General features: G+C 33.6%; 2 protein-coding genes across 2 annotated transcripts; one reads left to right on the forward strand and one right to left on the reverse strand.

Annotated features, from left to right (window-relative positions):
- Positions 1–7,465: 7,465 nt before the first annotated feature.
- On the forward strand, positions 7,466–11,255 carry LOC114423020 (protein RMD5 homolog). Its single transcript, XM_028389618.1, has 2 exons — positions 7,466–7,687; positions 9,885–11,255. Exon 2 carries the CDS (start codon positions 9,942–9,944, stop codon positions 11,100–11,102), a length of 1,161 nt encoding a protein of 386 aa, XP_028245419.1. The 5' UTR covers positions 7,466–7,687; positions 9,885–9,941; the 3' UTR covers positions 11,103–11,255.
- Positions 11,256–16,731: 5,476 nt separating this feature from the next.
- Positions 16,732–19,090, reverse strand: LOC114423021 (probable E3 ubiquitin-protein ligase EDA40). Its single transcript, XM_028389619.1, has 2 exons — positions 18,575–19,090; positions 16,732–18,473 (listed from the first exon to the last, which is right to left on the reverse strand). The coding sequence occupies exons 1-2, from the start codon at positions 18,893–18,895 to the stop codon at positions 16,830–16,832; spliced, it is 1,965 nt and encodes a 654-aa protein (XP_028245420.1). The 5' UTR covers positions 18,896–19,090; the 3' UTR covers positions 16,732–16,829.
- Between the last annotated feature and the right edge of the window lie 3,321 nt (positions 19,091–22,411).

Below are 22,411 nucleotides of genomic sequence, written 5' to 3' on the forward strand. Positions count from 1 at the left end.
TAGTAAGGACTTTTTTTTTGTATTTTCATGTTTTTTGTCATGGGGGTGACCTTAGCTATTATAGAGGGTGTGTAGCTAAGTTCTAGCTTCTCATCTCAAGGAGGTGAGCTTAGCTATTAGAGAGGTATGTGTAGCTAAGCTCTAGCTTCTTTAGGAATTTTCTTAAGAAAGCTTCTCAAGGAGGTGAGCTTAGTTATTAGAGAGGTATGTGTAGCTAAACTCTAGCTTCTTTAGGAATCTTCTTAAGGAAGCTTCTCAAGGAGGTGAGCTTAGTTATGAGAGGGGTGTGTGTAGATAAGCTCTAGCTTCTCAAGGAAGTTTTCTCAAAGAAGCTTCTCAAGGAAGTTTTCTCAAGAAAGCTTCTCAAGGAAGCTACCTAGTATATAAATAGAAGCATGTGTAACACTTGTTGTAACTTTGATGAATGAAAGTCTTATGAGATACACTTCAAAGTTACACTTCTCTCCCTCTTTTATTCCTTCAATTTCGTGCTCCCCCTTCTCTCTTTCTTTTCCTCCATTAAAGCATCATCTTCAAGCTTCTTATCCAAGGCAATTCTTGGTGGTGAAGTTCCTTCTTCCTTGGCTTATTCCCTAGTGGATGGTGCCTCCCCTCTCCTCTTCTCCTTTGCCTTCCGCTGCATCTCCATGGTGAAAAATCACCATTGAAGGACCTTATTGAAGCTCAAAGATCCATCCTCCATAGAAGCTCCACAAGCAAGCTTCCATCAAGTGGTAATCAGAGCACAAGAGCTTCAAGTAGGTGCTCCTTAAACCTCCATTAATTTTTTTGCTTTACCTTCTCTTCCATTGTTGTTTCTTCATTTTTTCTCCATGTATCTCCTCACATGTCTTGTGATAAATGTTTTTAACATGATTCTTTAGAGTTTCCACCGATTAAGCTTGCTATAAAAGCTAGATTTGATTTTCTATGGTTCAAATTTCTTGTTCTTGTTCTTGAACCATGAATTGTGTTGAGTTTAGGTTCCTTTGAGTTTTGTCTTGTTATTTTTTGTGGCTGAAACCTAAACCATAAAATTCTTACAAAAATATTAAAGTATAAGAAAACCTCAAAAATCTAGAGTGACTTGTTCACCTATTGTAGTTTTGTCATAGAAGTCATGTCTAGTCATGAAACTTGTCACATAAGATTTCTTATGTTGTGCTGAATTTTATTTTCTTGTTTCTTTGTCTAACTCATTTGTTCATGAGTGTATGAAATTCTTTTAGCCTATTATTTGATTTGAGTCAAATCTTTCATTTTAATTAGTCCTTAACATGTTCATGCAAAATTCTTAGAGAGTCTTTGATTGTGAACCTTTTCTTGAACTTTTAGGTTTCCTTATGATTGTGTCTATTGTGAATTTGAGTTTTGGTGATTGAATTGCTGGCTGAAATGTTGATCCTAAGTGAATATTGAACTCCTAAAACTGTGGTAAACAATCCTAGTGAGTTCAAGATACATAGGAAGGTTGAAAGTAAGCCCAAGGCAATCAATATACCATGCTTAAAGAAACAAATCGCCGGTGTTGGCAGCTTGGACATACAAACTTGTAAAAATTACTGAGAATTGGTTACTTCGAATTTTAAGCTGAAATTTTTACTGAATTTTCTAGGCATCTAAAAAAAAGTTATAAAAAAAGAAACAAGTGATTTGGATAAAAGGAAAAAATACGAAAAATCACACAAGTTGGCAGGAAAATCAGTATCCAGAAAAAAAAGGTGAAAGAGAAGTGTGCTTGTTTTGTGTGTAATAATTTTAGGCAATTTTTCCTTAGGATAGTGAGTGTTTTGTTGGGAACCTTGAATGTAGTCATCCAAACACTCTTAGGATTCGCCTAGTTTACATTTCTTGCTTACTTTCATAGCCTATTTCCTTTACCTTCCATTGTCAAACCGCCTAGATAGCTTTCCTTTTACCAATTAGTTTTTTACCTTATCTTTCACACCTCTTTTAGTGTTTATTTTGCTAGTTTCAACCATAGTTTCTTTTACCTTTTGTTTTCAAACCTCCAACAAGAAAGAACCACAACTTAGGAACCAACATGAGTCATCATTCATCTAGTGTTAATGGCAAGGGTACTAGTCATAAAGACCCTTTATCTAGAATCTTAGATGAGTTGAGTTCCCTCAAGTTATGGAAAGAAAAACAAGAGAGAAAAGAAAAAGGAAAAAAAGAGTGGAAGAAATAAGTCAAGATGAAAGAAAGAAAATAAGAGAGGAAGAAAGAAGAAAAATAATGAAAGAAATGAAAAGAGAAAAACATGCCTCCTATAGTAGTCATAACTCTTGCAAAAGCCTAAGTGAAGAACTTCGTGACTATTACGAAGGAAGGCATAGGTCACATCTTAGACCTCACTCCCATAGAAGAGAAAAGGAAAGAAAGCCTCAAGAGGCTAACATTAAACTCTCATACTTCCATGGGAAGGACAATGTAGAGGCTAACTTAGATTGGGAAATAAGGGTAGAGCAACAACTTAAAAAGAAGTCTACTTCAAAATCTTATGGCTCTCACTCTTATCCAAAGAAAGACCAAGGTCAAGGCATCTTAGGGGTGACACCTTCTAAGCCCAAAGATGATAAGGGGAAGACAATAGAAAAGCAAGCCCCTAAGGCTAGTATGCAAGAGAAAACTAGCTCTATAAAGTGCTTTAAATGTCTTGGAAGAGGACACATTACTTCTCAATGCCCCACCACAAAAACCATGATTATGAGGGGCCAAGACATTTATAGTAGCCAAGATGAGGCTACAACTTCACCTTCCTCTAGTGAAAGTGAAAAAGCAAAAGGGGAAAAATCTAGTGAAGAAATCTACCCCCAAGAAGAAGGACAACCATTAGTGGTTAAAGAGAAGTGTAAGGAGGTAAGTGTCTCCTCCAAGAGTTTAGCTAAGAAGGAAACTCATTTTACAATAAAGACAAGCATTAAAGAAACATTCCCTCTTAGACAACCTCCACATTTTCTCTTTTGTAAAAAGGCACTTGCTAGCATTTCCATACCTCTTGGGCTTGAGTTTATTCCTCAAGTAAAGAAGTTGTTGGATGAGGGTTTGGTTCGCAAGAGCTTAAATCCTTGTGCTTTGTTGGTGCCCAAAATAGGTATTATTAGGCACCAAGTCCCTAAAATAGGTGGTATGATGAATGTTTTGAGTGGTGCAACCCTCTTTTGTAAAATCACTCGTACACCTAACATCTTCATGGTGTGTGTACATAAGGACCCATTAGGTAGGTTTGTTCTTATTTTTAGTTTCAATACAAACTTAGGTACTCATATGGGACACCTTAGGTTTGTCATACTTTTTGGTAGGAATAATCAATATGAAAATACAGAAAAAGGTATGTTTTATTGCGTTACTTTTCTTAATTTTTCAAATAGTGATCAAGGGGTTCCCATGAACCCTAAGAGAATAAAGGTCATTCTTGAGTGGCCCACTCCACCAAGTATAAGAAAAATTTGGGGCTTCCATGACTTAACAAAATTTTACAAAAGGTTTGTCCCATATTTTTCTATACTTGTAGCACCACTCATTGAGTTGGTGAGAAACCATGTTCCTTCATGGGAAGATGCCCAGAAAATGGGTTTTCAGACCTTACCTTACTTCAACATACCAAACACCACTAATATATATGTTTTTGTTCTTTTTACAGGTGTTGAGGGAAGGAGCCCAGAGTATGAAGAACCTCAGGATTTGAGGTCAAATCCTTTCCAAGGTGTAGGGAATGATGCAATCCTATCCCGCAAGGGCATTGGGTAGAAGACTCCAAGTAGATTGGGCTAGAGATCCAAGGGAAGGCCCTAGGGTTCTCATGAGCCTTAGGGTAGATTTCGAGCCCATGGGCTAAGTATGAGCCCGCTTATCTTTGTAAATATTAGAATAGGTTTTTCTTTTGTTTAGGCCTTGTATTTTGGCCATTCTAGTAGTATAGGGTTTTAGCCTTGTATTTCGGGACATTTTGAGTAGTCTTTGTAGTAAGGACTTTTTTTTTGTATTTTCATGTTTTTTGTCATGGGGGTGAGCTTAGCTATTATAGGGGGTGTATAGCTAAGTTCTAGCTTCTCATCTCAAGGAGGTGAGCTTAGCCATTAGAGAGGTATGTGTAGCTAAGCTCTAGCTTCTTTAGGAATTTTCTTAAGAAAGCTTCTCAAGGAGGTGAGCTTAGTTATTAGAGAGGTATGTGTAGCTAAACTCTAGCTTCTTTAGGTATCTTCTTAAGGAAGCTTCTCAAGGAGGTGAGCTTAGTTATGAGAGGGGTGTGTAGATAAGCTCTAGCTTCTCAAGGAAGTTTTCTCAAAGAAGCTTCTCAAGGAAGTTTTCTCAAGAAAGCTTCTTAAGGAAGCTACCTAGTCTATAAATAGAAGCATGTGTAACACTTGTTGTAACTTTGATGAATGAAAGTCTTATGAGATACACTTCAAAGTTCCACTTCTCTCCCTCTTTTATTCCTTCAATTTCGTGCTCCCCCCTTTTCTCTTTCTTTTCCTCCATTAAAGCATCCTCTTCAAGCTTCTTATCCAAGGCAATTCTTGGTGGTAAAGCTCCTTCTTCCTTGGCTTATTCCCTAGTGGATGGTGCCTCCCCTCTCCTCTTCTCCTTTGCCTTCCGCTGCATCTCCATGGTGAAAAATCACCATTGAAGGACCTCATTGAAGCTCAAAGATCCATCCTCCATAGAAGCTCCAGAGGCAAGCTTCCATCACGCACCAAAGACCATGAATCTTCACCCATATCTAATAAAGCAGCAATTGCATGATATTCACAGTTACCATTAGCTTTGACATCAACAATGTTTTCAATGGAATCATGAATGCATGGATGGAATTGATCCAACGTCAGCATGGTCCTTCTTGGTTTTACTTTTTTAGATGATGATTCACTACGTTTGACTAAAGAATTAATATTTTGCACCTAACGCAATGCATCAACATACTCCCAGTAAGACATATCACGCTTTATTGATCTTTGATGTTTGGTCATCGGTTTCTTCTGAGCACCTTTTATTTTGACCTTTTCTGGAGGAGCACACATAAAGTTTAGATTAGGGTAGGCAATTTCCCAAAGTTTACTCTGTAGAGTAACTTTTCCACAAACATCAAGTTCTTCAAACCACTTGGATATAGTTTCTATCTCTTCGGTTATGCTGACTTCGGGCCCAGATAACCCTTGGTCTAAAAAACTTAGCCTCCGCCAAAACATATGGATTATGTCGAGAGGTATGCTATAGACAACATATTTAGCTAACTCGAATGCACAAGGAAGACCATGAGTAATTCTCATTACACATCCACAACGAGAACTGTCAATAGCAGCATAACTTACATGCTCATACTTAGCAACAATCTGGTTTAAAGCATACCTTGATACCATGCCAAGTAGTTTCTTGTATAATGTAACTTTCAAAAACATGTCCAACCACATGTGTACTTGTCTCAAAAGATGCCTTAATTTCAATGTGTTACATCGTGGTCATGTTGTTCATGGCTTCCCAAATACTACATAGGTCTCCAAGGCTATTTTGTAGTAGTCTCTTTAAGGCCCAACGAGCAGACTATATCATGCATATGAAATACAAAAACAAGTAAACAAAGATAATTATTTTTATCCATTAAATCCTAAACCCTAACTATAACAAAAATTTACAATTTTCATACTTGTTAGTTGTTGTGTTTCCTAAGTACATCACCTTATTCATCCAGGCTTTAACAAATCTTTCTTTGTGGGGAATCAACCATGTTTGATTGACATAGTCAACAAACATTGGCCATGGTGAGCAAGCAATTTCAAACTTCTTAAGGCACTCATCGAACTCTTGCTCAGAAGGACAATCCACCAAACTCCCACAGGCTTCCATGACATAATCCCATGCATTTTTCAAGAAGCTTCATTAGTTGTTGCGTTTCAGTATTATTGTCTCTTATGGAAGAACGGTATGCATTTCTTGCATTGTATACTTTCTTGATTGTTGTATTACTATTGACATTATGTTCTTTCAACGTTAGAAGAATATTTCTTGGTTTCACCATTGACTTTGTCATATCAATAATAATAATCTTTTCATCCATAGTCAGTCGACCAACATATGAATGTTCAACTAATGACTTGGTCAATTCATGATTGTGACTCCCATACATTAACTTCATCATCCATCATTTGCCTCCCACCACTAGTTTTGCACACAACTTAAAAGGGACACCCACATTTTCTACTGCCAGTAACTATTCTTACTAAATCTTTCTTCCTGACCCTATACTGACAACTCCTTTCACAATCAATTAAAACAAATGAGGTCATTTCTCTAATACCAGTATCTATGTCTAACCTCATAATCACCGCCACAAAACCAAATTCATAAGCAACAGATCGAGCCCAATGCAAAACATCATCATGGTTAGCAAACACCTACAATGCAATCCATGCAAGTTTAGCCTTCAAGGGATATTCATTTACTTACTTTAATAACAATAAATCATATTAATACCTGAAAAGTATTGAAGATATCAAAACAATCAACATGTTCTTCATTCACATCAGGTTTGTCTTCATTTTCTTCATTCATATCAACTTTTTCAGATATTATACTATCATGCATCCACTGATCTTCGTCCATCTTAACAACACATTGAAAATTTTCAATGACAAACAAAAAACTCCTAACCACACCATACATATACTATCACATAATTTTTTCATTTTTTTTTACTACATTTAATAATATAATACATTAAATTAATAAGGACAAAAAAAACCGAATCTAAAATAAAATGACTAAATTAAATTAAAAGTCTAAATTATTTTAAAATAAATATCACTTTCAAACTATAAAAACTACAAGTTTCAAATGAGTAATGAAACTATATCTATATAAAAGTATTTTAATTAATAATTCTTAATTTATTTAATTAATCAATAAAACAAATTTATAAAAATCTAAAAAAAATTAGCTTACGGATAATCCATAAATAACTTACGGATTGACAATCCATAAGGTTCTTATGGATTAGTAATCCGTAAGAAACTTACAGATTAACAATCCATAAGATTTTTACAGATTGGTAATCCGTAACAACCTTACGAATTGTCAATTCGTAAGTAACATACGGATTGTCAATCCGTAAGTTTCTTACGGATTACCAATTCGTAAGTTATATAAAACTTACGGATTATTAATCAGTAAATTTTACATAAATTATAGATTATTAATTTGTAAGTTTTATGCGAAAAAAACCAGATTCAAGTTGTAGACCTTACCTCCGCCGTTAATGGCCACACCAATTACCACCACTTGTTGACGAATCATCATAACCGATGCACCTTCACCAAAGAGGACACAACAACGAACGAGCACCTCTCACCCGAATGAAGGTGAAGGCAAAAAAATAAAAATGTTGTGTGAAGAAGAAAGGCGAAGAAGAAAAAGTTATGAGGGAGGTGTAGTTTCGAAATTTTCAAAAGTTTTTGGGTGCACAAGAAGTTTTACAGGTGCACAGAGCCACTACCGGAACAACGTGGGCTTTGGTAGGGTAGGTAAAATGGGCTCGCTCAATTCATTAATGAAGGACACGTAACCCTTCCCTTCCTTCTTTCCTTCCTTACCACTTCCAATCTTCACACACAACCCAACCATCCCTGTCTCTCCCTTCTTTTGCCCTCTGTCCTAACCAGCCTCCCCAGATCTGTTACCTGCATTTCCAGTAAGCTTCTCTCTCCCCCCCCTTTTTCCTGCCAATTATATTACCCTAAACTTTATCCTTATCTTCTATCACATTTATTTATTTATTTTTATTTCTTCATCACAATTAAATATAACAAATATTGTTTAATAAAGTTCCCACTCGATTAATAAGAAACAATTTTATAAGCTTTTGTTGAATTTTTCTTCTATTGCAAGCTCTGTCCTTTTTTTTCTTCATATTATTGTGTCTGATAGAACCATGTTTTCTTTTTCTTTAAATCTTTTTTGTTTTGGATTTGATCTTTCTTTCTAGCTTTTCGAGTGTGTCTTTTGTTTCGGTTGCTGTGACATAGTTTGTAGTTTTGAGCTTGAAGTGAAAATATTGGTATTTATGCTGTGTGCTGAGTTGAACTTAGATTTCAAATTGGGGAATTGTGATGGAATGTAGAGAACATGGTATATATCTTTCTCTATCTTATAAGATGGTCCTGTGATGTGAAAGGGGCCTTATTGATCTTTATTTTGTTAGGGATTTGATCTGCATAATGGTTGTTTCTTGATTCAGCTTCTTGCGGATCTTCAATATGTTGTTCTCTTCAAGTTGTAATGAATATATGTTCTTATATGCAAGATATTAGTGGAACTTACAGGACCATAGGTTTTGTTAGTTTTTTTTTGTTGTTTTTGTCGTAGACCGTCTCTGGTTGATGTCACGAATAAGACAGCACAAGTTAGAGTTATTGTAAAACATGATTCAGACTTTGGAATATTTTTTCTTTTGTAGATAGAGGTATATGCTTGTCTAAATTGCTAAAATACAACTTCTCCCTTGCCCCAATTCTAATTGTTTGTTTGACTAATGGAAATGGATTTGTAATAGTTTAATCTTTTTAAAGCCTTGTTAAAAGGGCTTAGGTATCTTCTAAGTTCTATCCAAAGGTGAAAGAATATGTAAGCAGTTTGCTTATTCTTATTCTAATTTTATTTTATACTTAAATTGTTGTTGATTATTTGTCTACACCTGAATTTATGTTCCTCTATGTGAGTGGAGTCTCTTTCATGGTATCTTTGCTGTTTTTATTATTCATCTAGGGATTGTTTGGTTCAAATGAGGGGATCTTTTAATGGAGTGGAAGGGAAGGAAGGGGAGGGGAGGTTTTTAATGAAGGGAAGGGCATGTAGCCCTCTCCATATTTTGTTAACAAGGAGAGGAGAGAGATTTAAAAAATTAATTTACTCTTTTTTCTTATATTTTAAATTTGAAGACATAAGTAAAGATATTTTATTCATTATACTTGAAATGTTTTAAATCCCCACTCCCTCCGCTCCAAATCCTCCCAATATTGGAGGGGAGCAAAAATTGAATGAGGATGGATTTTGCTTCCCTCCCCTCTTAAAAATTGAACCAAACAACACAAGTTTATAAAAATCCCTCTCCTCCCCTCCCCTCTATTTCCCCCCAACCAACACTATGTTAATTGAAAAAATCAGTCTCAGTTAGTAGGAATGTCTAAAGATAATTAATATGAATTGTTTTTGTTTGCTGCTTGAAGTCCCTGTTCACTCTGGAGCTCTGCAAACACATACCTGAGTGTGCACTCATGCACACACAAAATAAATTAAAAGGGATTTAATATAGCCAAGAGTGTCCTAGTCGAAATCTAGTTATTGGTCTTGAGGTTTATACTGTTTATAAACTTTTCAATTAGTTGATGGCTATGTTTTCGATGCATTGTTTGTATGGATACTTTTGGGGATGCCATGTAGAGAGGGCTGGGGGTTATGTATTCTGTTGCAATGATTTGGATTGGCCGGAATTAATTTTTAATAATATGACATTTTCTACTAAGTATTCGTTCTTTTCATACCAATGTAAACACATCTGCACCTATATGACTGACTATCTTTAACACTTGTTCCATAATTCATATCCTAACTATATGTGTATTTTTTAAAATTCATAACAAGTTAGGAAAAATGTGAGTTCACTTCTTTGTTCCCTTTAGTTGGAAATGGGGTTTTTCCTTTACTTTTCCTTTAATGTAGTATATTTTCTGTTTTGGAAGGATTCCTATGTCTTCTGCATTGTATTCCTTGTCTCTCAACGAATTTTTTCTTTTATGTATTTTTTTAAGAATAAAAACATATCAAATTGTGGTACCAGTATTTTGCATGGTTGTTCTTAAAAGTTGTATTAACACTATGAACCTTTGCAGGTGCATCACACCTTAGCTTCAAGGCATCACAAGTTGTAGATACAATTAATACTCAATATGGAGCTGAGTGCTATAAAAGACGCATTTGACCGTGTTACTAAGAAGCAAAAGTTATCTTGTTCCAAGACTCAAGAAGCAATTGATCTGATCAGACAGGAAATTGAGAGTGTTTTAGACACGCTGCAGTCAGTGAATAACACTGACCATGAACTTGATTATAAAACTGTCCTGAATGAGCTTAAGGCCAGTTTACTTAAAATTGCTCCACTTAGTCAAATGGAAGGTACACAGAAGGAGCTAAATTTAGCACTCACCAAGTATGGGAAGCTTCATGAGAAACATTTCAACCCTGATATATCCAAGGCTTACAGAAATGTCGACATTGATATACATACATTAAACCAAATAATTGCCAACCATTTTTATCGCCAGGGCCTTTTTGAGATAGGGGACCATTTTATGAGTGTGGTTGGAGAGCTAGAATCCGCAGCCATTATGAAATCTCCATTTCTGGAAATGTATCAAATACTTGAAGCCATGCAGAATCTGAACCTAGAGCCAGCCCTCAACTGGGCTGCCACTAATGGTGACAAACTTGCTCAAAGTGGATCTGATATTGTGTTGAAACTTAACTCCATGCAATTTGTGAAAATACTTCAAAATGGAAGTAGAGAGGAAGCTCTTCATTATGCTCGAACACACCTTTCTCCTTTTGCTACCAGTCACATGACTGATATTCAGAAACTTATGGGCTGTCTTCTATGGACGGGAAAGCTTGATCGATCTCCTTACCATGCATTACTATCAGCATCTAACTGGGATAAGTTGGCCGAGGAACTTAAAAGGCAGTTCTGCAATCTTTTGGGACAGTCGTATAATAGTCCATTGAGCGTGACCGTAGCAGCAGGGGTCCAGGTTTTGCCACCTCTCCTCAAATTTATGAATGTCATGGCAGGGAAGAAGCATGAATGGCAATCTATGAACCAGTTACCGGTGCTGGTTGAGTTGGACCGTGAGTTCCAGTTCCATTCTATTTTCGTTTGTCCTGTCTCCAAGGAACAAGCAACTGAGGATAACCCTCCGATGTTAATGTCCTGTGGCCATGTCCTCTGCAAGCAGTCTATCTTGAAGATGTCCAAGAATAGCACAAAAATGTTTAAGTGCCCATATTGTCCCTTTGATATTGATGCAGCACAGTGCAAGCAGCTATATTTCTGATGTTTGATGGATTTGTATGAAACTCTTGTATAAACTGAATCATGTTTTAGCAATAGTTGTAACCACGTTTGCAAAGGCCCATTCCTTGTTGTGATTTCTGTATTAGTGTATTTCATAAATTTGTTGTAAATATAAATTATTTTTTAATCTGGATATGACTGGCAAGTCCTTCATTAATTAATAATTATCAGAAATCGTTGGAATAAGCTTTGATACACACGAGTTGGATTTTCCTCTCCCAATGGGTCAATGAGTCGCTTGAACTGTGACGATTCTTACTTTTATTGCTACGTGCTTCCATTTTACCGTTTAAACACGAAGTTATCAACGTCTTTCTTTTTTTTAAAAAAAAAGTTATCAACGTCTTGATTAAAAACATGATAGCAAGATCAGGGTAATTTATTACACTCTCCGACTCTAAATGTGACACCTTTTTTTAAAAAAATTGTTTCTTTCTTTTTATAAGATTCTTATATAATGGTCTCTTGTATTAATTATTTTATTCTAAAATACTTTTAATTAATTAACAAATGTTTTAGTAAAAATATAACCAATGTTAAAAATTAATGAGATAACATAGGAGAAGATGAAGAACAACCGGTGAAGTAATAATTAAGCAGAATGAGAGATTATTAATTTTTAAAAAATATTAAAAAAATATTTAAAAAAATTGCAAGAACAATAATATTTTAACTTTCCGTTAATTTTTCATATAATTTTATCAAACATTATCAATATGTTTTAAGTTATGACTTATTCAAGCTTAAGTTGAATTTATTTATATTGTTTAGTCTGTTTTTTAATTGTGATTTATATTACTAGAATAATATAAATAAATATTGATTTTTTTAAAACAAATAAACATTTATAAAAATTTATTACCGACAAAATATCTGTTGATAATAAAAAAAGTTTAAATTTGTAATTTAGTTGATAATTGGTAATTATCGATAGATTATTCATCAGTCAATAATGATAGTTACATCTGTCAGTAATTATCTACGGATTTATTGTGAATAATTCTGTTAGTAATTTCCGACGAATCATCAATATCCATTGGTAATTTTTTCCCATGATGTAATTGGCGACGAATTTTCGTAGTTACTGACGATTTTGATCGTGGGTAATAATGATATTTCTTATAGTAATCTTGTTGTATCCATGCTTCGAAAACCATTAATTTACTTGTTAAACAATTATATATGCTCTATAGTGTACCTTTATCGGGATTTACATATTATAATCCTCCTTTGAGATGTACAATTGAAAAGTACCAAGTAAAGACTTTATGAACCCAACTTAAGTTGAGCAAATTAAGGAATTCCTCAGTAGTGTAGCCCCAAAAGTGAAGGAAACGGGACACGGGACCAGCCAAAAGATAAAAAATAAGGTAAATAATTAAATTTGTCGAACAAAATGTGAGATACAAATAAATTAATTTCTAAAAAATGAAAAACTAATTTTTAAATTTTGTAATTAAATGTTAAATAGTTTCTCTAAAATATAATTTATTATCAAATTAATTATTAGACATTATAATTTAGTAATAAAATTATCTCACAAATTTAACAATAGAATTAATTTATCACATTTTTTATATACTTAATAATTAAATTTATATTTTACATCTTTTAAAAATAAATTTATCACCGCATCACATTTTTTACAAAGAATTTGAATATTTATCCTAAAAAATATTTTAGGCTTCATATCTTGCAAAACACCTTTTCTTTTCTTCTTCTCCCATCTTTCTACAAATGTGACTGAAGTCATAACGTCCAACTCTTGCGCAGCATGAGAAGGGTCTCACCCCATCATTGACCCAACAATTAAGTGATGGTCACTAAGTTACCATTGTCAAATTCTTATTGAGATATTTAAGAACTAAATAATATAGTAGCGTGTGACTACTGCGAAACCAGAACAATGATGGGAATGTTGAGCAGAACAATGATGGGAATGTTGAGCAGGTCCTTGACCTTGACATTAAGATCACTCACATTATAGTTTATCAACTACACGATGAGATTAATTTTTTGGGTTGAGAGAGACAAGCATGTTGTTGAGATTCAATTTTTCTACCTTGATCATACTTCAAGATAAAGCGTTAAAAGTAACATATGTTGGAATATAATGATTATTTTTCATATTAAGAATCCGAGAGGGACCAATTATGGAGAGCATTAAGACACTTTTTAGTCAAATCTTGCCAATTCACATGGGGTTGAACTCTCTTATTAATGAAGGTGAGAATTTAGATTTATATAATATAAAATAATTTTACATTCTAATTCAATCATAAATTATTTAAAATTTTAAAATAATTATTATAAATATCAATAAATTTAAATTCAAATACAAAATACACATTAAAAAAAATCAAGTCAAAATTCTCGAATTGACCTAGAAGCAAGAATTCTTAGCTTCAGATCTACCCTCGTTCATTTGTTGTGGTCTGCTTTCCAAACATGCGGACAGTCTATTATTAGATAATAATATAAATTTATTTATTTTTATTTATAGGAATTGAATATAATAAAGTTTATAATGTTCATACAATATATTTAATCAATTAAATTATACCACATAGTAATATAGATTTATTTTATGTTATTAATGTATGATTTTCTCTATTTTTCTTAGGGTGATGTATGATTTTTTCTTAAATATTAAAATTAAATATAAATTGTAAGGTACCTACCTAGAAGTGAAATTCAGTAAGATTCATATTATCATTAATAATGACTAATGGATGACTTTTCAATTTCTTTCATGTGCCTAGCCAACACGAATTTAATTTTAATTTTTAATATTTAAAACTTGCTGTTTTATCCAGATTGAGTGCTTGTGTTGGTCTGGGATACCAAAATTTGCACATCGACATAATTCCATTGCTGACAGAAAGCAAAGTGAATGCCAAATTGGCATTGATGATTTGACGCACCGTCTCAAGATTTGTTTGTATTACACATTACACATACCTTTATAAAGAGCCGACACGTGGCACTATGAAACTCGATAACCAGATAAGCATTTCCAATAAAAGTTTAGGGTACAATTACATGAATCTCATCATACAAGTAGGCACACTTTGAAAATAAAAACTTCATCTTAAAAAAATGTCCATAATGAAAAGAAGAAAGAGAACATGCACGCACCTTACCTTATCCCCATTTTTTCCCCTGTACTTTTAATTTGTAAGGACGATAGAAAATGAGTCCTTCAATTTCTCATTGGTGTGTAAATTGTCTCTCTCATCATGATTTTAGTTGCTTGCCATCACTTCGCATTTTTTGAAGTGATTGTTTGGCACCATGGAAGCACAAACCCCACTTACCTAGTGCGCCACACATGAGTAGCACCTAGCAAAATATTCATAGAATTAAGATAAGATCTTCACCATAGGAGTAATTCAAGATGAGCTGTCAACAAAAATCATATCTCAGTTACATTGGTTTCAGATAGGATTGGAATTGAAAAGCAAAGTGCTCCCATTCTCATACAAAATTCTCTAATTCTCTAAAGTTTTTTTTTTAACATGTTATTTGTAAGAAATTATTTTGCAAAAAATAATGATAATTTTTTATCAAAAATCTTAAACAAAGATAAGATAAATATTTTTCTTTAACACAATTCATTTCATATCTAAAAACTAATAAAAATTTAAATTTAAATCATTTGATTAAAGAGAATAGGTCACTGTCATATATCTATATTTGTATTGTTTGTTATCTTTCACCAAAGTTGAAAGACTAATTTCATGTAATGCCAAAAGAAGTTCGAAGTACTTGACATCGTCCTTTGTCCTAAACCTGAAATGAGACCCACTATTTGGCTTTCTGGACACTACCAGAAAATTAGCAGCTCATGCAAACATAAAAAAAAAAAACCATTAGTGCCTGTCACGAGTTTTTAACATTTTCCTTGACAAGACCCAATAATGCCAGCTTCAATTAAGAATAAGGTATATTTGAAAACAAAAGGAGCAAAGCTACAATCCCAATCAATTCATTTGTTATTTCAATTTTTTTTACAGAAAAATATTTGATCCAACTAGAACTGAATTTTCATTTTGTAAATAAAATCTCAAAGTTTAAATTTTATAAATAAGAAAATATATTTAGAAAAAAAAACTTGATAGATGATAAATTTTTTTATAAAAATTTATCATCAATAAAATTAATATATATTCTCAATTTCTCACTATTAACATAGATACTTAAATATTGTCTGCACTCTGCACATAGATACCTAGCCGTCAAGTACTGCTTGTCCGTATTAAGGGTCTAGTGACCATGTCCGTCTTTTCATTTCTCTTTCGCATATTTTTTCTTTGTTCTGCAAAAATATTTTTATCCACACCAAAAAAATCTACTCCGTCTATTCTTAATATGTACTTTTAGCATATTATTTTTGTTTTAAAATTTTGGTTAGTTCACAATTTTAATGTATAATAATTATGCATTTTTTCTGATTATATTATTATATACAGTGTAGTGATTATGATAATAAATTAGTAATTTTAAATTTCACAAGATATTTACAATGGAATATTATTAGTTGCACATTTATATTGAAAACAAATTCTGTGCCATTAAAGGTGGCATAAAAATATCAAAAAGTGAATTCACAATAATTATAAAAAATTACAGTAAGTTAGAAATTAAATAATAAAAAATAGTATAATTTTTTTTCTTAGTTCAAGGGTGTCCTTCAAGACTCAGTTATTAAGTATGAGACTAATCCAACATACAATAGTGGTCTAAAAAAATTTTATGCAGAAAAAATCAAATATAAATTCTCTCACTAAATATAATTTTTTGGGATACTATAAAGCAATAAACAAGAATTTGTTTTATATATATCAAATAATGTGTGAAGAAACATCTTAAATAACTAGTATTGTTTAGAAATGAAAAGAGTAATATTTAATGTTATAAATAGTTAAATACCCTTCTACCAGTTACCCTAATTTTTGAAGAGAAAAATTATTTATTACTTTTTTTTTTTTTTTACCAAGGATGACCTAAGTCAAAATTATAAAAAGACTATTCGTGGAAACATAATATCCACAAAGTTAAATTAATATGTTAAAATTAAGATTAAATCATTTGAGTATTACTTGAATTTGATCATTGTCAAAAATAATTTTTAACCTGACATTATTTGACATTACTTATCATTTGATTGAACTGCACATTAGATAGAATTCATTTTCTCATATGAATAAGAGGATTAAGACAAAAAAAAAACCCACAAAGTCTATCCTTAGTCAACTATTACTTTCTTTAGGAATTAGGAGGCTCACTAAAACAATGGAAATTGAAAACCCTAACTGAAACAATGTCTATGGTTAGCCAACCAACCGCAACTGCATTTCCTTTCCTTGATTAAGTATGAGAGATATCCAGAGTTCCCAATCCTGCTGCAGACATTGCTTAATCTTTTTAAGAATTGAGGTATAGTGATGAGTTTTGTGGACAGGTTTCATGATTAGAGCCATAACTACTTAATATTTTTATGCCAAGCTAACTAAAGTGCAGTAGCTATAGCTTATGCTTATAATTCAGTCATCAACACAATACAGTATCCTTAATGTTTTGTGAATCCTCCCATCCAGTATCCTTTCTTGAGCATAAATCGGAAATTTTTTTTATTGACACTTTATTTTCTCCCTTTACAAACTACAAAATTTAGAACTATACTGAAAAAAGAGAAAAAATACATTTAAAATCTGGCATCCTCGAAGCCATGCAAGTCACTGACTCTGTTCATAGACTTTCTCATAATAGCCACTTTAGCCAGTCTCTCAGCTACTCTCCAAGCCGACATCGGCGTAAGTGGCTCCCCCTTTTCATCGAAGCAATTATTATTACAACTACTTCTTAACTTTTGGCTCCTCAGCTCGGCTTGTTCGGATTCGAGCCAGCGCAAGCACTCATCACCCTGTTCGCGGCTCACAGATGCTCGAGCCGAGGATAGCAACTCAAGCGCGCCAGACACGTCGTTACGAGCCATCAACCTTCTCGACTCGGCTACGGCGCGAGCGCTGACCTGGCAACGTCTTAACCGTTCGATTCTGGGGTCGCATGATCGAACCGTGCGGGGTCGCGGAACGTTTAACTCACGATCCTTGGAAATAACAAGCTCTCGAGTGAAGGGGTCACGATGGGAACACCGTACGGATATAACACGTTGGTGGGACCCACGCGAAGCTGTGCCAGCTGGCACTTTCAACTCCACTAGAATTTCTCTCCCCTCCGCCGCGTAGAGATCGCCGAGCGCGACGGATTCCGGCGAGAGAGCGTCGGTGCAACCCTTGGCCAGAGAATACACGGCGGAGATCTCCGCCGGAGCCGAGCGAGACGTGAGTTTTAACTCGAGTTTGAAGTCCTGTGCCGCCACGCTCAACAAATTGCCCACGCGCTTCGCTAACTCGTGGTCGTGTTGCGCGTGGTTACACGCGCCATCGTAAGAGAATCTCAGTGAATGAATGTCGAAGCGCGTGGAGGATAATCGCTGATCCTCGTGGCTGTTTGTGAGGAGAATGATTTTCGCGACGGTGTTCTTCTGCCGCCGATCTTCCAGAACCCTCGCGGCTTTCTTCAGCGCGTTGTTCCTCGCCGCCGTTCCATCGCGGCGGAGCTCAACGGAGGAAAGCGCGTCGACTACTCGCCGCGCCGCCATCTGGCCGCGGCCGGTCATCCTCCGCAGGGGAAACAGCCGTTTCGATCCGCCGGAGAATGCGACGACAGAGAGACGATCAGCGGAGCCGAGCGACGAGATAACAACCTGCATCGAGCGCTTCAGCATCCGATACTCTTCGCCGGAAACACTCCCTCCGACGTCGATCACCGCGACGAGATCCGCCGGCGGCCGATTCGCCGCCGCGTTACGCGGCTGAGACTTCACATTCAACACCGCAACGTACGTCTCGGAACTCCGGTTGGAAGCCACAACCGCAGCCTCCGGCGAGAAGAACGCGTCGATGTTTTTGGTTCTGATCATCGACGACACATTGAAATTTGTTTCTTCGTCGTTTTGTTCTTCATCTTCTTCTTCTTCGTTCTCACTAGATTCGGGAATCGGATTGAAACGCGAGACCGACGTGGGCGACATGAGAGGCTCGTCGTCGTCGTAGTTGTGGAGCTTAAACGACCTCGTCGTTTTGAGTTCTGCGTTTCCTTTGTTTTCGTCTGCGTTTTGCTGCAGTTGTTTCCAGTTAGCGTTGCACACAGGGCACGTGACCATTCGGTGTTTTTTCACGTGACCTGCTAGGCATGGGAAGTGAAAGACGTGAGAACACTCCGCAGTGAAAATCGCTTTTCCTTCGCCGGTTTTCACACTCCGCATGCAGATTTCGCATGAGCCCTGCAAAAAAAATTCAAAACAAAAAAGTTATAAGAAAAATAAGAATAAGTAAATAAAAAAGAAATTAAAAGGGTAGAGTGTGGTTAATTAGGTTAACTTACTTTGGATAAGCGTAAGGTGGATTTGAGAAGAGAGAAGGTTGAGGGTGAGTTTGGGGAAGAGGGAGTGGATTGATGAAACGACACGGGGGTATTGCGTTTGGTGGGAGAGGGAGTTCTTGCATTATTATTATTGTGTTTGGAAAGTGGTGAATTGGTTCGGGAATGGAGGGTGGGAATTGATGATGAGAAATTGGTGGAAGTGATTTTGGGACTTGAATTGATGTTGTTGTTGTCGTAACAATAATTACAATTTTCTGGTTCTTGCGTGTTTTGGGGAATGGTATTGGATGTGCGAAACGTCCTTCTCCATCCCGAAACCATATTTCTGAGTTTTCTCACTCACTAGCTGAGGATTTTGATGGTTTTGTTTTGTGGAGACGGGTTGCAATGGGGAAAAGCTTGTGCACTTGAAAGTGGTTATTACGAAGGCTAGAGGAAAGGAAATGCCAGTGGACTAGATAGATTGAGAAGTGAGGAGTGAGAACCCCTTTAATGTTCTTGTTTTCCTCCTTTCTTCCCCACCACTCTATTTATAAATAAAATATTTCTGTTTTGTTTTTTGAGAGCCAGATAGATAAACCAACCCAATGGAAATTTGGAAAGCTTTTGATGTTACCTTCCAAATTCAAAATGTCATCCCAACTTGTGTTCTATTTGCTTTTAGTTTACATTCTTTAGTTTATATATTTCAGTATTTTTTACGATATATATATATTGAAATAGAGATATTATTTATTTTCACTCTTATTTTCTTTTAGTCTAATGATATTATAGATAATGATTCTAATGAGTAAATCACTTTTACCTGGTATTTCATTTCATGCTTTTGTAAAATAAATGTTGAAATAATAAATAAAATTGTAAAAAAGGAAAATATAAATAATGTAACCTTTAATAATGACTGGTTTTTTACATTTGAGAACGATCCAGCAAGTGGCATAAACCTATTTCCATCTCTGTTTTTGCTTCACGCACGCACATGGGTTGCTCCGATTCATCCCTTAAGCCTTAATCTCTGTCACTTCTCCTTTTCTAACAAAGCCAAAATCCGTCTCAGCAATTCATCCTTGTTCATTTTCAAACTTTATAAACAATTTGACATAAAAAACTACACGAATTATTATTAGTAACGAGTTTCAACTTTCAATGGCCTTTGTGTACTGTGGTGCAACGTTGATTGTTGAATAGAATAACCAAGTTTTACGTCTCTGACATCTGGTATATTCTTAATTTATGTTGTGATCATTCAATAGTACTCATAGTTTAATTTAATTAAGGTTGTCGTTAGCAAAAAAATATACAAACAATTAAGATTGCAAAAAATTCCAAGCTGTAAACAGTAAAAGTGAATTTAATGTGTAAGTTTTTCGTGCATGAAATCATTCTTCCTCACAGTGAATTTGGTGCTTCGGAATAGAGGCTTTTAAGTGGTCAAACCATGTTAATATTATTCAGAAAAGAAAACACTATGTCAATAGTATTTTCTATTTTTTTTTTTCATTCGTAAAAGAATAAAATTTTTTTTATATATTTATTTCTTCGAAAGTTCAAGAATTAAAATATTATTATTTTTTTAATTTTATTTGTTATCTTAAATAATTTACACACTTGTTATAAATGACATAGAAATTATAGTGAAAGTCGTATTAAGAAATTAAAATAATTTCAATACAAACAAAGATATTTATTGCATTTCTGAATTTTGTCTGCTGGGTAGATAGATGAAAAAGTTTTACTAACCAGTGTTTTTAAGAAATTAATCGTTTTTTTTATTAAAACTTACATTGAAGACATATTTAAAAAATCGTGATAAAATATATGAATATAGCATTTCTTTTCATTACTTTTGAGACTTTAAACAGTGTCAATAAAGAAACGGTTAACATATATGTAAAAAAACATATATGTAAAAAATAATTAAATTAATATTAAATGAATTTTACTATATAATATTTATAAAATAAATAAAAAATATCACATTAAGTTCCTAGTAATTAATATATTATTTATTTATTTTATATAAAAAATATTTATTTGAAATGAAAATATTTATCCTCCACTCCTTTTCCTTCTAAAACTTAAAATACAGACCTGACATTTGTGAACACGAAAAACACATCATCTGTCCCATTAATGATTTATAATAATAACAAGAAAATTCTGATGAAAAATATCTTTTTCCCTTGGCCATTTATTTTGTTTCCATTGGAGCCTATGGATTGACACACGGTTAGAAATAGAGATATTCCTAAAAGCTGCCAATAATTATATATAACTTATTCATATGGACAAACAATGTAAAGACTCAGAGATAATTAATTCTACAAATCTAGAGTGCCCGAGTGCCAATCATTCTATCTATATTATGTAGAATAAAAGGCTTTTTTCAAGGTTAGTGAATGGTGATCGTGGATCTACAATAATTGGGACACATGCCATGCCCCATAATACGATTACTACCAACCAAAAATCATGAATTAATCTCACATAGTAACATAACATATTTTTTTAGCATACTATATTTATACGAAATTATTCCTAAAAAAATAATGACAAATCTTCATTAAAAATCTTGAGTACTGTGAATATTTTTTTCTTAATAAAAATCAAAATTCAAGAATTATTTTGTTAAGAGACAAACTACTACTATATAATAAAGCACTTCAGTGTGTTGTAAATTGCAGCATGCATTATATGTTAAGTTTTTGCCTCTCACACAGCACATGCATTAGTTGCGCGCCTCGCTAAAATGCAAAACAAGACGACCTCTGCATAATGAATTCTAGACTCTAGTAGTATTAACTAAACTTCTTTTAGATGAGAGCTAATAACTGTAAAACACTTTTTTTTAGCACACGTACTATTATAGTTAAAAAATATTAAAAATTATAAAATTATGAATAAAATTTATTAAATAAAGACGGAGACCTGTAAAATTTTATGATTGAAGACTATTTATTTTAATATTTTGTTTAAAATAATGCACTTATATATAATAATGGGGAACATTTGTTTCAGGTCATCTTCTATTCTAGAATACAAAGTGAGAATATCTATTAAGTTTAATGATTATGTACATGTAAAAAGAATTATAAAATTGACATTTGTTAGTATTAAAATTAATAAATTTCATACATTGTATAACTATATAAAATTATTTTATCATTTGTATATGACTTATTTTCTCATATTGATTCTCATTCTCATGTATACGACAAAAGATTTCCAAATATCTTTTATTTTCACAGTAAAAAAGAAGTATATTTTATTTTCAGAAAAAAAGTTATATTCACATAGGAATATCAAAACTTATTTCTATCACAACTTATAAATTTCATTTTTATTTAAATCTTTTGAATTTAAAAAATATTCTAAAAATTATTAAAATATATATAAACAATTTTTTGAATATTAATAAGTAGTTGGTTCAAATGAAATTAAACTCGATCTCTTTTTAAATAAGATATCAAATTTGAGTCTTGTAAGTGAAAAAAATATTATTAAAAAAAGATATTTCATTCATGATTAATTCGTTTCTCTAGTAGAAATAAATTATTAATAAAATTAGTAAATATTTTATATCAATATCGTGATATAAAAATATTTTTTTAAATATACCCAAAATAACGTTGTTAATTATAATATTCTTGAAAATTAAATTCAAGTAAATGTAATATGTTACCTTCAAAAAAATCTTGTTTACTGTTAACATTTCCCATTTCTTTCACTAACACACTGACATGATCTATATGTTTTTTCTTTTACGCATTGATTAATGAGGAGATAAAAATTGAAGCATTGCTAGCGGCAAAAGTCCAAATCAGGTCCCTAAGGAGT

The sequence above is a fragment of the Glycine soja genome, chromosome 8 (assembly GCF_004193775.1).
Source record: "Glycine soja cultivar W05 chromosome 8, ASM419377v2, whole genome shotgun sequence".
Taxonomy (NCBI): domain Eukaryota; kingdom Viridiplantae; phylum Streptophyta; class Magnoliopsida; order Fabales; family Fabaceae; genus Glycine; species Glycine soja.

What these genes read in the sequence shown, in the direction of transcription:
- LOC114423020 (XM_028389618.1), top strand. Translation starts at nt 9,942, where the DNA reads ATGGAGCTGAGTGCTATAAAAGACGCATTTGACCGTGTTACTAAGAAG.
- LOC114423021 (XM_028389619.1), bottom strand. Translation starts at nt 18,895, where the DNA reads ATGGTTTCGGGATGGAGAAGGACGTTTCGCACATCCAATACCATTCCC. An exon ending in CCACCTTACGCTTATCCAAA is followed by an intron (nt 18,474 to 18,574) that starts GTAAGTTAACCT and finishes TTTTTTTTGCAG; the next exon opens with GGCTCATGCGAAATCTGCAT.